The 16,117-nt window shown below is 36.9% G+C and overlaps 1 protein-coding gene across 2 annotated transcripts in view; it reads right to left on the bottom strand.

Moving 5' to 3' along the window:
* Positions 1 to 11,659: 11,659 nt before the first annotated feature.
* IBTK (inhibitor of Bruton tyrosine kinase) overlaps positions 11,660 to 16,117 on the bottom strand; it is a 116,869-nt gene continuing 112,411 nt past the window's right edge. For both annotated transcript variants that reach the window (XM_037843295.1, XM_037843296.1), the window contains exons 27-29: positions 14,258 to 14,329; positions 13,706 to 13,838; positions 11,660 to 12,970 (exon numbers count right to left, since the gene is read on the bottom strand). In XM_037843295.1, coding sequence (XP_037699223.1) covers positions 12,839 to 12,970; positions 13,706 to 13,838; positions 14,258 to 14,329 — 337 coding nt within the window. In that variant the 3' untranslated portion in view covers positions 11,660 to 12,838. The remainder of the gene's footprint in view (positions 12,971 to 13,705; positions 13,839 to 14,257; positions 14,330 to 16,117) is intronic.

Here is a 16,117-nt window from a genome sequence, read left to right as displayed (position 1 = left end):
CTTAGGCACAATTACAAGGAGGCTTAGCCTCTCCTTTGCAGTAACAGTCTTCATAAGGGCAAGCCCCAAAATTAAGGGCAAGCCTCAAGATCAAGGACTCGACCTTCTAAACTGGTAGTCCACAGTGCTTGTGAGAATATCAGGAATTTCCCAGGTGAGGAAGTTTAATATTTCCATCTTTTGCCCTAGTACCTCAAGGGGCTTTGCAATTACTTTTTATTCTTTGCCAAATCACTCTGGGATATATGAAGGCTTCACAATTATCTTTATAAACCAGATCATATTCCTATTCAAGGTTCCATGTAATTATGTTGTAATTATGGGGGGCAGAGTACCCAGAACTTCCTTGAACTTCAGATTCACTTCTAAAGAAGGTCTCCACCCCATCTTTAATTGGCAACTCAGGCTGACCAAGGAATTAAGCTGGAGTTGTCCCAAAGAGGAGAGGGGAGAAGGGAATAGTTCCCCCAGGAGACAGCTGGAGTTCCTATGATTGGGAGACTAGAGGGAGGTCCAGCTCAATTGGCAGCCCTCCTTCTGGGAACTCAGACACCAGAGGCTGGAATTCAGATCCCAGCTTTAGTCAGCCAAGCTCCCAACAGGCTCAGAGTCTGCAGAGAATTAAAGGCACTTCACCTCCTTACACTGGTGGAGAAACTGCAGGCTTGCAAGTGCCACCTGCTGGACAGGAAAGGAAAAGCACCAAGTCTAGAGGCCTCACAGGAGGGTGTCATTCTTAGGGAAACTCCATATCCTCCTCATGAGTCTTGGGCCTCTCAAGACTGGAAAAACCTGACTGGGGTCAATCATATCTGAGGATACTCTCTCACAAAAAGTCTGCATAGAGGCAGGGCAAGAAACAGAAAAACAAGAGGTGAAAATTTCTTATCAGCTAAATAGTACCTAAGTTAGAGGTCTAGAATAGATTGAACTGACCAACAAATGTTAGAGAACAAAGCCAACCAACAAGTAACCCCTAGGTAAAAGAGTGAAAACAAGCTCCAGAATAAACTAATGAAGAAAATCAGATGCCTACACAACTTAAGATAATGAGCCATAATAATGAGCCATACTAGGAAACATGAAAATAGGGATCAGCCAAAGGAACAAACTAATAGTTCAACTGAGATACAGGAGCAGAGGCAACCAATGCTAAATCAATTCAATGAACTGAGGGAAGATATGGCAAAAGAGATGAAGGATATAAAAAAGACACTGGACAACCATAAAGAAGAATTCATAAACTTGAAAAAACAAATGGCAGAACTTATGGGAATGAAGGGCACCATGGAGGAGATGAAAAACACAATGGAAGGACACAACAGTAGATTTGAGGATCAGTGAACTGGAAGATAAGACATTTGAATTCATACACACAAAAACAGTGAAAAAATGGAAAAATAAAAGCAGGGTCTTAGGGAGCTGAGTGACAATATGAAGTACATGAATATACATGTTATGGGTGTCCCAGGGGAAGAGAGGGGGAAAGGGGCAGAAATAATAATAGAAGAAATAATCACTGAAAATTTCCCAACCCTTATGAAAGACAGAAAATCACAGATTCAAGAAGTACAGTGTAACCCAAAGAGAATAGATCCCAATAGACCTACTCCAAGACACTTACTGATCAGATTGTCCAATGTCAAAGACAAAGAGAGAATTCTGAAAGCAACAAGAGAAAAGCAATCCATCACATACAAGGGAAACTCCATAACACTATATACAGATTTTTCTGCAGAAACCATGGAGGTGAGAAGACAGTGGCATGATATATTTAAGAAAATGAAAGAGAAAAACTGCCAAGAATTCTATATCTGGCAAAACTGTCCTTCAAAAATGAGGGAGAGATTAAAACATTTTCAGACAAACAGACACTGAGAGAGTTTGTGAATAAGTGACTAGCACTATAAGAGATACTAAAGGGAGTGCTACAGGCTGATAGGAAAAGATGAGAGAGAGAGTTGAAGAGTGCAGAAATGAAGATCATCAGGAAAGGTAAAAGGAGAGAGAGGAAAAAATAAGATATGACATATAAATCCAAAAGACAAAATGGTAGAAGAAAGTACTGCCCCTACAGTAATAACACTAAATGTTAATGGATTAAACTCCCCAATAAGAAGACATGGATTGGCAGAATGGATTAAAAAACAGGACCCACATATATTCTGTCTACAAGAAACTCACTTTAGACACAAGGACAAAAATAGACTGAAAGTGACAGGTTGGAAAAAGATATTTCACGCAAACAACAACCAGAGAAAAGTGGGAGTAGCTACATTAATATCAGACAAATTAGACTTCAAAAGTAAAACAATTAAAAGAGACAAAGAAGGACACTATATACTAACAAAAGGGTCAATTCATCAAAACAACATAACAATCATAAATATTTATGCACCAAGCAAGAGTGCCCCAAAATTCATGAGGCAAACACTGAGAACACCAAAAGGAGAAGTAGATATCTCTACAGTAATAGTTGGAGACTTCAATATACCACTCTCATCAATGGATAGAAATCTAGACAGAGGATCAATAAATAAAAAGAGATGTTGAATTGCACAATAAATGAACTAGACTTCACAGATATTTATAGAACACTACATCCAACAACAGCAAGATACACTTTTTTCTCAAGTGCTCATGGAACATTCTCTAAGATAGACCACATGTTGGGTCACAAAGAAATTCTCAACAAATTGAAACATTGATACTATACAAAACACTTTCTCGGACTGTATTGGAATGAAGTTCAAACTAAATAACAGGGAGAAGGTCATAAAATTTACAATGGACAATTTCCTAGAAAAGCATAAACAACCGACATTGACTCAAGAAGAAATAGATGACCTCAACAAACCAATCACAAGAGATTGAGTCAGTCTTCAAAAAGCTCTCAAAAAGGAAAAGCCCAGGACCAGATGGCTTCTACCAAGCATTCAAGAAAGAATTATTACGAATCCTGCTCAAACTCTTCAAAATAACTGAGGAAGCCAACATCACCCTAACTCTATGAAGCCAAAATCACCCTAATACCAAAATCAAATATACTACAAAAAAAGAAAATTATAGACAAATCTCTTTAGTGAATGTAGATGCAAATATCCTCAACAAAATACTCACAAATTGAATCCAGCAGCAGAGTGAAAGAATTATACACCACAAGCAGGTGGGATTTATCCCAGGTATGCAAGGCTGGTTCAACACAAGAAAATCAATTAATGTAACACACCACATTATTAAAGTAGAAGAACCAAAGGATCATCTTGATTGATGCAGAAAAGGCATTTGCAAAATTCAACATCGTTTCTTGATGAAAACACTTCAAAGGATAGGAATAGAAGGGAACTTTCTCAATATGATAAAGGCAATATATGAAAAACCCACAGCTATCATCATACTCAATGAGGAGAGACTGAAAGCTTTCCCTCTAAGATCAAGAACAAGACAGGGATGCCCACTGTCACCATTATTATTCAACATTGTGCTGGAAGTGCTAGCTAGAGCAATTAGGCAAGAAAAAGAAATAAAAGGCATCCAAATTGGAGAGGAAGTAAAACTTTCACTGTTTGCAGATGACATGCTTCTATATGTAGAAAATCCGGAAAAATCTATAGCAAAGCTACTAGAACTAGTCAATGAATACAGCAAAGTGGCAGGCTACAAAATCAACATGCAAAAATCTGTAGTATTCCTATACACAAGTAATGTGCAACAAGAGGAGGAAATCAAGAAAAAAATTCCATTTACAATTGCAACCAAAAGAATCAAGTATTTAGGAATAAACTTAACCAAGGACACAAAAGACCTTTACACAGAAAATTACAAGAAACTGCTAAAAGAAACAGAACAGGACTTTAAAAATGGAAGAACATACCATGTTCATGGATTGGAAGACTAAATATAGTTAAGATGGCAATTTTACCTAAACTGATATATAGACTCAATGCAATACCAATTAAAATCCCAACTTAATTCACAAAAATAGAAAAACCAATAACAAAATTTATTTGGAAGGGTAAGATGCTCCGAATAGCCAAAAATATCTTGAGAAAGAGGAATGAAGCAGGAGGTCTCACACTACCTGACTTTGAAACATACTATAAAGTTACAATGGTCAAAACAGCATGGTACTGGCATAAGGACAGATATACAGGCCAATGCAATTGAATTGAGTGTTCAGAAATAAACCCTCACATCTACAGACAATCGATCTTTGATAAGGCAGTCAAGCCAAAGCAACCAGGATAGAGCAGCCTCTTCAATAAATGGTGTTTGGAGAACTGAATATCCGTTACCAAAAGACAGAAAGAGGACTCCTATCTCACACCTTATACAAAAATTAACTCAAAATGGATCAAAGATCTGAACATCAGCACTAAGGCCATGAGACTCTTAGAAGAAAATGTAGGACAATATCTTAAAGATATTGTGATAGGAGGTGGTTTCCTAGACCTCACACCCAAGGTGTCAGCAACCAAAGAACAAATAGACCAATGGGATCTCCTGAAAATTAAACACTTTTGTACATCAAGAGACTTTGTCAGAAAAGTAAAAAGGCAGCCTATGCAATGGGAGATGATATTTGGAAACCACATATAAGATAAGGGTTTAATATCCTGAATATATAAAGGGATCCTACAACTCAACAACACAAAGACAAACAATCCAATTTAAATATGGGCAAAAGACAGACACTTTCTGAAGAGGAAATATAAATGGCTCAAAAACATATGAAAAAAATGCTCACATTCACTGGCCATTAGGGAAATGCAAATCAAAACCATGATGAGATATCATCTCACATCTACCAGAATGGCCATTATCCAAAAAACAGAAACTTACAAGTGCTGGAGAGGATGAGGAGAAAGAGGTACACTTATTCATTGTTGGTGGGAATGTAGAATGGTTCAACCACTCTGGAGGACAGTGTGGAGATTCCTCAGGAAGCTAAGTATAGATTTGCCATACAACCCAGCTCTTCCATTGCTAGGTATATACTCAAAGGAACTGAAAGTTAAAAAACAAACAGACATTTGTAAACCGATGTTTATTGCGGCATTATTCACAATTGCCAAGAGATGGAAACAGCCCAAATATCCATCAATGGACAAGTGGATAAACAAACTGTGGTATATACAAATGATGGAATATTATGCAGCTGAAGACAGAACAAAGACATGGAACATATAATAATGTGGATGAAGCTTGAGGACATTATGTTGAGTGAAGTTAGAAACAAAAGAATGAATACTGTATGGTCTCACTAATATGAACTAACATTAATGAGCAAACTTTGAGAGTTAAAAGCTGATAACACAGGCTACCAGGAGATAGAAAGAGGGTAGAGATCAGGCACTTGATGCTGAAGGACTATGAACTTTCAGCAGGATTGATTGTATAAATTCAGAAATAGATAGCATAAAACTGTGTGATGGTAGCACAATATTGTAAGTACACTGAACAAAGATGTCTGTGAGTAAAGCTGAAAGAGGTGGGATAGGGGAATGTATGACACCAGAGGTAAAGATAGATGATAAAGACTGGGACTGTATAACTTGGCAAAAACTGGAGTGGCCAATGACTGTCACTAAATGTACAAATATAATTATGTTTTTACACATGGGAGAACAAATGAATGTCAACCATGCAGAGTGTTGAAAAAGGGAAGATATTTGGGAAAAAACATAATCAAAGCAAACTAGAGTCTATGGTCAAAAGTAACATTGTAATCTGCTTCCATTAAATGCAACAAAGGCAATATACCAATGATAAATGTGCATGAGAGGGGGATATAAGGGAGGGATATGGGATTCAATATGTTCAAGTGCTGATTCTGGTGATAAATGTACAACTTTATGATGATACCATGAACAACTGACTGTACACTGGGGATAAATGTATGGTATATGAATATATCTCTATAATATTGTAGGAAAAACTATAAATAGGGACAAAAGTGCTGTAGAAAACATGGAGAGAGGGATATACTTATCTACTGTTGATGAGGAAGCAGAATGATGTAGCCTTCCTGGAGGTCAGTGTGGTGGTTCCACAAGAAGCTAAGTATGTGGGGGGCCATGAGGTCCTGCAACCTCATTATGGGGTATGTACTTGGAAGATCCAAGAGCAGAGACATGAATAGATATTTACACACTGGTGTTTATGGAGGCAGTATTCATGATTTGCAATGGGTGGAGGTGGCCTAAGAGTACACTGACTGAGGAACAGAATGGTGAACTGTGGTGTATGCATACAATGGAATATTGAGCAACTATGAGAAGGAGTGAAGCTGTGAAACACACAATGAGGTGGATTGACCCTGTAGACAGCACTTTGAGTGAAGGATGCCAGAAACAAAGGCAAACACTATAATGCCTCACCAATATGGACTAACTACAATGTGTAAACTCAGAATTAAATCTTAGAGCACAGCTTAACAGGGGAACAATTATTGTAATGGTCCCTAGATTGTGAGCTCTTACAGCAGTCAAATCCATTCCTGAATTGTAATTGCTATCTCCAAACTCTGAGATGCTGATCCCTTTGTGTATAACCTGATTAGTCTCTGGAACACTGGGCATCTGTGACACATGAAACTCAGAGCTAGAGCTCAGCAGGTATGACTGTCAGTACTAGTGCATACAGCAAATGTTTAAAAAAAAAAAAAGCTGAAAAAAAGCCCAGACTCCAATTACAGATATGAATGAAGCAGATATGGTTAAGACCAGGGCAAATTGGGCCAAAGGGAAAAGGTTGAAACTGACTGTGTGTTAAAACTTCATCTTCCATGTGAGACCAAGGGAAGAGATGTTTATTTGGTGCAGGATCTATATTTTCTAAACAGTATAACTTCTACAGTCAGTATGTTCGAACACCACAATTACATGGAACTTTGAATAGGAAGTGACATGATAGGTTTGTATAGGTTAGAGTGATATAGCAATGCATCTCAAAGTAATTTTGGTGGAGAATAAAAATATATATGCAGGCCCCCCCTGAAGAGCTGGGGGAAAATGCATAAGTGTTGGACTACCTCACGTGGATTGTTGCTGATTTTGTCACAGACACTGAGGACTGATAAATCAGACTTGGTATGCTGAGCCCTCTATCTTGGCACTTGCCCTTATGAAGATTGTTACTGCAAAGGAGAGGCTAAACCTGCTTATAATTGTGTCTAAGAGTCTCCCCCCAAGTTGCTGTTTGTTGCTCAGTTGTGGTCCTCTCTCTTTAGCTAAGCCACCTTGGCAGGTGAACCTACTGCCCTCCCCACTATGTGCGACCTGACTCCCAGGGGTGTAAACCTCCTGGCAATGTAGGATATGACTCCCAGAGATGAACCTGGACCCGGCATCGTGGGATTGAGAACATCTTCTTGAACAAAAAGGGGATGCAAAATGAAATGAAATGAAGTTTCAGTGGCTGAGAGATTTCAAATGGAGTTGAGAGGTCACTCTGGCGGACATTCTTATGTACTATATAGAGAACACTTTTTAGGTTTTAATGCATTGGAATAGCTACAAGTAAATACCTGAAACTATCAAACTCCAAACCAGTAGCCTGGACTCTTGAAGACGATTGTATAACAATGTAGCTTACAAGGGGTGACAGTGTGATTGTGAAAACTTTGTGGATCGCACTCTCTTTATCCAGTATGGATGGATGAGCAGAAAAATGGGGACAAGAAACTAAATGAAAATAGGGTGGGATGGGGGGGAATGATTTGGGTGTTCTTTTTTACTTTTATTTTTTATTCTTATTCTGATTGTGATGTAAGGAAAATGTTCAAAAATAGATTGGGGTGATGAATGCATAACTTTATGATGGTACTGTGAACGGTTGTACACCATGGATGACTGTATGGTATGTGAATATATTTCAATAAAACTGCATTTAATTAAAAAAAACACACAATGGAGACTGTGCTGGTTTGGATGTATTATGTCCCCCAAAATGCCATTATGTTGATGCACTCTTGTGTGGGCAGGAAATGTTTTGGTGTTGACTGGGTTGCAGACTTTTGATTGGATGTTTCTGTGGAGATGTGATCACTGAACTGCAGGCGAGATCTTTCATTGGATAATTTCCACGGAGGTGTTGCCCCGCCCATTCAGCATGGGCCTTGATTAGTTTGTTTACTGGAGCACTAAATAAGCTCAAACAGAAGGCGCAAGCTTTGCTACAGCCAAGAGGGACACTTTGAAGAATGCACAGAAGCCAAGAAAGTAGCTGCAGATGAGACAGTTTGAAGAAGGCAGTTGAAAGCAGACTCTTGCTCCAGAGAAGCTAAGAGAGGACAAACACCCCAAGAGCAACAGAATGACATGTTTGAGGAACTGCAGGCTAGAAAGGAACATCCTGGGAGAAAGCCATTTTGAACCAGAACTTTGGAGCAGATGCCAGCCATGTGCCTTCCCAGCTAACAGAGCTATTCCGGACAGCATTGGCCATCCTCCAGTGAAGGTACCTGATTGTTGATGACTTACCTTGAATGCTTTATGGCCTTAAGACTGTAACTTTGTAACCAAATAAACCCCCTTTATAAAAGCCAATCTATTTGTGGTGTTTTGCATCCCAGCAGCATTAGCAAACTAAAATATTTACAGATAAACAGAATTTGTGAACAGGAGACCTCCTCTACAGGAAATACTTAAGGGAGTGCTACAGACAGACAGGAATAAACAGGAGAGACAGGTTGGAGACGATTGTAAAAATGAAGGTATCATGAGATAGAAAGAGAGTAGAGATTGGGCATTTGATGTTGAAGGAGTATAGAATGTTCTAGAGGATTGTGTAGATCTAGAAATGGAGAGCACAATACTGTGTGATCGTAGCAGAGTACTGTAAGTACACTTAAAAAAGATGACTGGGAATATGGTTGAAAGAGCAAGGTTAGGGGTGTGTATGACACCAGAAGTAAAGATAGAAGATAAAGACTGGGACTGTATAACTTAGCGAAACCCAGAGTGGCCAATGAGTGTGACTAAATGTACAAATATAAGAATATTTTTGCATGAGGGAGCAGCAAGAAGGAATGAAGTTATGAGGTATGCAATGAAGTGAATGGACCATGAGAACAGTAGATTGAGTGAAATAAACCATAAATGAAAAACAAACATTATAATGCCTCACTAATATGGACTAATAACAATGTGTAAACACTGAAAATTGAATCTGGGAGCATGGGTTGTAAGGGGAAGGCTTACGTAAAGGCTCCTAGATTATAAACTCTTACAGGGGTCACATTTGTTCATGAGCTGTGGTGGTTTTTCTGGATTTTGAGAATCTGAGCTGTTTGTGTGTGGCGTGGTCAGTCCCTGGAGCTTCAGGTATCTGTGTGGCACCTGGGACTTGGGGCTGGGGTTCAGTGGCTATGTCAGTGTTGCCCCACGAATCAACTGTTAAAGAGACTGAAAAGGAGATCAGACCTCAAACTGGAGATATGAATGAAATGCACTTGGTTGAGATTGGGGCAGATCAGACTAAAGGTAGAGGATGATAATAACCATGTTTAAAACTTTGGCTTCTGTGTGGGACCAAAGGAAGAGATGGTTGTATGGCGCAAAATCTACATTGTCTATAGCAACCTATGTAATTTAACTTGTATGGCCTGTTGACTCAAATGCCACGATTACATGGAACCTTGACTGTGGTTTTTACAGGTTAGCATGAAGCTCTGATACAAACCAAAGTAATGTGGGCAGAGAATAAGAAGTATTTGCAAAGCCCCCTTTAGGGACTGTGGAAAAATGTGGAAATATTAAACTTCCTCACCTGGGGAATTCCTGATATTCTCACGAGCATTGGGAACCACCAGCTTGGTGGACCAAGCCCTCGATCTTAGGGTTTGCCCTTATGGAGCTTGTTGCTGCAGAGGAGAGGTTGGGCCTACACATAATTGTGCCTAAGAGTCACCCCCAGAGGGCCTCTTTTGTTGTTCAGATGTGGCCTCTCTCTAAGCCAACTTGGCAGGCAAACTCACTGCTCTCCTCTCTATATGGGACATGACTCCCAAGGGTAGAAATCTCCCTGGCAATGTGGAACATGACTCCCATGGATGAGCCTGGACCTTGCATCGTGTGATTGAGAAAGCCTTCTGGACCAAAAGGGGGAAGAGAATTGAAACAAAATAAAGTTTCAGTGGCTGAGAGATTTTAAATGGAGTCGAAAGGTCATTCTGGAGGTAACTCTTATGCGTTATATAGATACCCGTTTTTAGTTTTTAGTTTATTAGTTTAGAAGGAAATATCTGAAACTGCTGAACTGCAATCCAGCATCCTTGATTCTTGAAGGCGAGGTATAACTATACAGCTTATATGGTATGACCATGTGATTGTGAAAACCTTATGGCTCACACTCTCTTTACCCAATGCATGGACAAACGAGTAGAAAAATGGGGACAAAAAGTAAATGAATAATATGTATGAGGGGGTATGGGATGTTTTGGGTGTTCTTTTTACATTTATTTTATATTTTTATTTTCTTGGAGTAATGAAAATGTTCAAAAATTGATTGTGGTGATGAATGCACAAATATATGATGATACTGTGAACAACTGTTTTACACTTTGGATGATTCTTATGATATGTAAATATATTTCAATTAAAAATTTTTTTAAAAAGTAAATGAGGGGGGAAGGAGCGGTATGGGATGCTTTTGAGTGTTCTCTTTTACTTTTATTTTTATTCTCACTTTTATTTTTTGGAGTAATGAAAATGTTTAAAAATTGATTGTGTTGTCAAATGCACAACCATATAATGAAACTGTGAACAACTGTTTTACACTTTGGATGACTGTATGGTATGTGAATATATTTCAATAAAATTTCATTAAAAAAAAGTTACTGAATCCTTATATTTTGTCAACAATCACCTTCCCAAAATGAAGAGTTCTATGATTGCTTTGGTCAATCTTATAAACCCCTCCATTCCACTGATCAACTAAACTGGCCATTTATGGATTTTCTTCAATTCTATTAGGACTTTCTTGAGACCATGGGATTAGAGATGAATGAATTATTGCAAGCATAAAAATATTCTTAGGGAAAAAAAACACCACCACTTTCCTGGGCTTTTGGGTGGCAAAGTGTCAGGCTGCTACCTTTATGAAATCCTTCATGAAGACTTACAGTTTATAGCAATGTTTTTCTTTCATTTTATTAGCAAAGAGCTCTTTTTTTCCCCAAATGAAATGTTATATAAAACCTCACTATATAAAATGGATCATAAAGTGCAACTGCTCTGGTTGTGGTCTGTAAAGGTCCAAAGTCCCACAGACTCGGGGGGCTTACCCCACTTTCACATCACATCTCACAAAGGCCCCTGATGTGCTTCCCAGGCACCATGGAGCAGAGTAGGAAAGTCGTCACTATATAGTATGTTTAAATAGTAAAAATGCCAGTTGCTTGAAAGAATCAAAGCTTCAAATGAAATAAATCAATTGTATCAATAAAACATATAAAATTCATTTCTTAATTTACTCACACATAATATAAAACTTTCACAAGTGCATATTTAGAAAATTGCCTTTTTCAAGGAATCTAGAATGGATACAGAAGCAACTTAAAACATAAACTGGCTATTACTATAGTATATCAGGAAGAATAATTAGTATTTCCTCTTAATATAGATGTCAATAAAGTAAACATCAAACACATTAGCAGTGAAATGGATCAAGATTATTTTTTATTGCAAATTTGCTTACATATTTGCTGCTGTTAGGTACAGCTAAACTTGAAACATTGAGATAGTTGCTGCCATATTTCCATCAACTGAATTACAACAGTGAATTGCCTGTCTGTTCCTCTAGGCTTATCTTCCAGAATCCAGAACATTAAGCTTTCCAATTTGTCTATACGCTGAAGCACAGATTTAACTTTCTTTTTTTTTTTTAATTTTAACCACTCAAAAACAAACAACATACTGTAAAGAAAACAATTTTTATAAGTCTATTTCATTTACCCCAGGTTTGGAGAACTGATTTTATATAATATTGAAAATGTAACTATAAATCAACCCTTTTCCAAACTATTCAATTCATTTATAAAAAATTAAGCATTTTAGAAAATTTTAACACTTTGAGGAACAATTTTCTCACAATTAGGCTTTTAAAGGTCACTCCCCACCCCACCCCCCACAAAAAACAACCCACAATACCTCCAAATCTTATAAAGATACAATTATCTTTGTGTAAGCTGTTCAGAATAAAATACTTTCCATTACAGTTGATAGCATAATGCAAAATGGAGAATGTCCTGATCAAACTGCAATAATATTGCATTTTAGCAGTTCAAGCTTTAAAGAGCCCTAGAACATTCACAGCCTGATAAAAAAAGACATAAGAATGGAGACATAATAGCTAGTGCAGCAAATCCAAAATTCTGGCCATTAATACAGCAGAAGTAATAACTGATGCTCCTACTTTAAGCACATCGATGTCACATTAAAAAAGAAGAGTGATAATAGATATTTGGCAAAATCTAAATTATTCATCCCAAATTCTCAAATGAAAGTTATTTCTAATACATCACTCAAATTTTACACTTCAATCACTCATATTTTCCTTTTTAAGATTATTCAGAAGAAATGATTCTGTTAAACTTACACTAATAAGTATATTCTCACACATAGTTTTACATAAAAAGTTACTAAAATCACAATTTTGAGATTTCTTTTTCATCGTATAAACATCGTATGCTTAAACTGTAGTAAGGAAATTAGATCCTTTTTTATTCTATCTAGAATCATCTGTTACCAAATTTGTCAGAACTCTTTTCCACAGCTTTTTTAATATTATTATAACAATGATGGTTATGAAAAATGCATCTCAACTCCACAGTGGACTAGCATCCATGCTTATTCCACATAGGCACTGCCAGTGGTCCCTGAGGTGTCCTTTCAACAATGACAAACTCATCAGGGTTGCCAAATGCCTCATAGAAGACCAATAAATCTTGTATAGCACACTCCTCAATCTGAAAAGGAGGGAGAAAAAGAAGATAACTTGTTTTAATTTTTTTGATTATAAACTATAGCGGGATTATATTAGCTTTCCAATATCTTCTTGAAGACCTACCACTTCACATGGATAGCACACAGTGGAATTAAATCAGGTATCCTATTTTCTCCTATGCAAGGAGAAGGCTTGAGGTCTGAGCTAGGATAATCAGACACTCAACTTCTTGGGAATTTGATTTGAATCTTGAGCAGAAGGAAAAAGAAACTGAAAATGATTGCTGGAATCCATTCATTTCAATAGCTTCATATTGTCAGTTACTTTTTGTTATTGTACAACTCTAACTCTTGTTCCGAGCACTCCATGGCAACTTGGGGCCTGTCTGTTTTCAAGCCTGGCTCTCTGGTCTTCCAGCTTAGTCTGTGGAATCTTAATATACCTCAAATAAAGGCCTTTTTCCTTAGGTTAGCCAGAGTTGGTGTCTGATGCTTATCACCTCAGAACTCTTACTGATAAAGAAACCAAGTATAAAAACCAGATATTGCCAAGTTCTCTACTGGTCACCTTTAAAAAGCAACAGTCCAAACATTACTAAAGCTAAAAATACTACCTTTATCACAATTTACCAGTTTTAAATTAATTATCCTGAATACCTTCAATTAATACTTAAATTGTTAGATGCTTCAGTTTAGTTTTACATGACATTTACACTTTGATGGACCCTAAATTAAACCCTTATAAACAGGTTCTTTACCTGAATCAGAGCCAATGGTTTTTCTCGACTTCTGATAAGAGCTGCTTCTTGCTGTAGTTCTTCTTCTATAATAGACGCAAAAGTGACTGGGGCTACCACGGAAGGGGCAGTCAATGAAGAAGATAGCCAAGGACTGAAAGAATAAAAATAATAATAATGAGCTTTCATTTATCTTCCCACATTTTCACAAACAAAATCCCTTCTGAAATACTCTTTAGGAATGTTACATTTTTTTTTTTCCCCTAACGACCTGCAATGTAAGGGGATCTGGAAGCATTTGAGATTTTGGATAATGAAATGGGAGACAGAAAAAAGGGAGAACTAGTATTTTATTTGGATCACTACTATAGAGAAAACTCTGGAAAATGCCAAAAAAGTGGGGACAAAGCAGAAGCAATATAACTACACAGAAAAGTATCACATACCATGGAGCAGAAAGTATTCAGTTAATATAATCTATTCAATACCATACTATTCCCAATGCCTTAAAATTATTTTTCAACATTAAGCAGCAGCTTAGCACTGGAGGTCCTAAAGCTTAATTAACCTTACTTAGGACTGTCTAGAAGTGGTAAATCTGAAATATGGTTGCCTTCTGGTCCTGGGGTACCACAGGGAGAGCATCTGCAAAACAAATGCAAAATCTGGAGATTAAAAGCTTCTCTTAACATTAGTAAAACCGTTATTAACAGAATTATGGAAGAGGAATTGCAAGCCCCTGACTTTTGAGACAAATCAACAAAATGTATAGTCAAGTTTACCTTTAAAATTATAAGTAAACAAAATAATCTAGCTATTTATAAAAATCTTGTGTGTAAAACGCTAAAGAGGAAGGTCTTACAGGAATGATCTATTTTTTTCTAATAATATTCATATAGCCATTTTAGTGATCAAACATTCATTAGGAAAAGTAGAAAACTTTATAAAGAATATCAGTTTTACATTAATAATATTTATGTGACAAATAAAACTGAGTTTAAAATTATATAGAAACCATATAATTAGCAGTCAAATCTTGTGAGCAATTAACATACTGAATTCTTTGATAAACTAAGGATTACAGAAAGGATGGAAATAAAAGACATGATCTCTACCTTCTAAGAGCTCACAAGCTAAAATAGGAAAACATATAAAACATATAAAACAACATAAAATGATTTAAGACAGTATCTAACAAACTGAGCACTACTAACTGTAAGGACTGCAAAATTCAAAAAGCTGTAGTCAATTGAGAGAGCCTCACAGAGAAAAAGACAATAATCAAGGGGTATAGTATGAGGAAGGTAGGAAGTATTCTAGCAAGAAGAAAAAATCAGAACCCACCCCTCAAAGAACTCTGGTAGGGGACATTAAAAAAATATACTCAAACAATGCTAAAACAACACAAAAGTCCTGTAACTGATAACTATATTAATATGTACAAAGTACAATGAATTCAAAGAAAGAGAAATCAACATAATCTGGAGGAGGACTGATGGCTTCATGGAGGAAATGGCATTAAAGCTGAAGAGAGTCACAATGAGATAGTGTTTTGACTGTACAAAAGCAGGGAATGGAAAAAATTTGGTGGCTTAAGTAAAATGAGTTAGTCTTTTCTTTTTCCTTCTCTCCCTCTTTGCCTCCCTCCCTCCCTCTGTTCCTTCCTTTTTGTAGTAAGTGTACATGATGAATGAGAGATGCTAAAGGAAAGGTAGGCTGTACTCTTCAATAAAGAGAAAAGGATTTGGATTGAGGCTAAGGAAGGAATTAAAATAAAAATTAGGTTAAAAAAGAAAGAGCAGGGCCAGAGTACAAAATGAAAGTTAAAATGCTTAGACCTGAAGTGCGGGCAAATTTCCTGAAAGCCTAAGTTTTTTCACATACATTATCTTATTGATCTTATCTTTGCAATACTCTTATGATGAAAACTTGTATTAGTTCCATTATACAGACTAGGAAACTAAGACTTAAGAAATATTGCGTAATTTTCCCAGGTCACAAATTTATAAGTGGTAAAGGCAGAAATCAAATCCAAATCTTTTTCACACAGAGTACAGTGTATTTTCCATTATGACACAGTGGCCTATATTTTTATTATTCCTCTATGTTTGGAATATATTCACTTCAAATGTCTTCTTATTCTTTAACAAATGGTTCCAATATCATCTCTCTGCTGCTACAGCACTTCAACCAGATCTCTATTATAGAACTTTACACTGCATTATGATTGTTTACACATCTTTCTTAACTGCTAGACTAGTCTCTCAAGATATAGGATTGTGTCTCATTCATTTTTGTATCTTCAATATCCAGGAGACTACTTGGAACATAGTAGTTTATAAATAAATTAAGTAGAGAACAAATGACTGAAGCAGAAAGCCAACGGGTAAAATAGATTTTTTGAAGTTCCTTATTCCTTTGAATTACTGATAA

The sequence above is a fragment of the Choloepus didactylus genome, chromosome 7 (assembly GCF_015220235.1).
Source record: "Choloepus didactylus isolate mChoDid1 chromosome 7, mChoDid1.pri, whole genome shotgun sequence".
Taxonomy (NCBI): domain Eukaryota; kingdom Metazoa; phylum Chordata; class Mammalia; order Pilosa; family Megalonychidae; genus Choloepus; species Choloepus didactylus.
The sequence above is the reverse complement of the archived record's forward strand: the minus strand, read 5'-3'. Positions and strand labels throughout refer to the sequence as shown.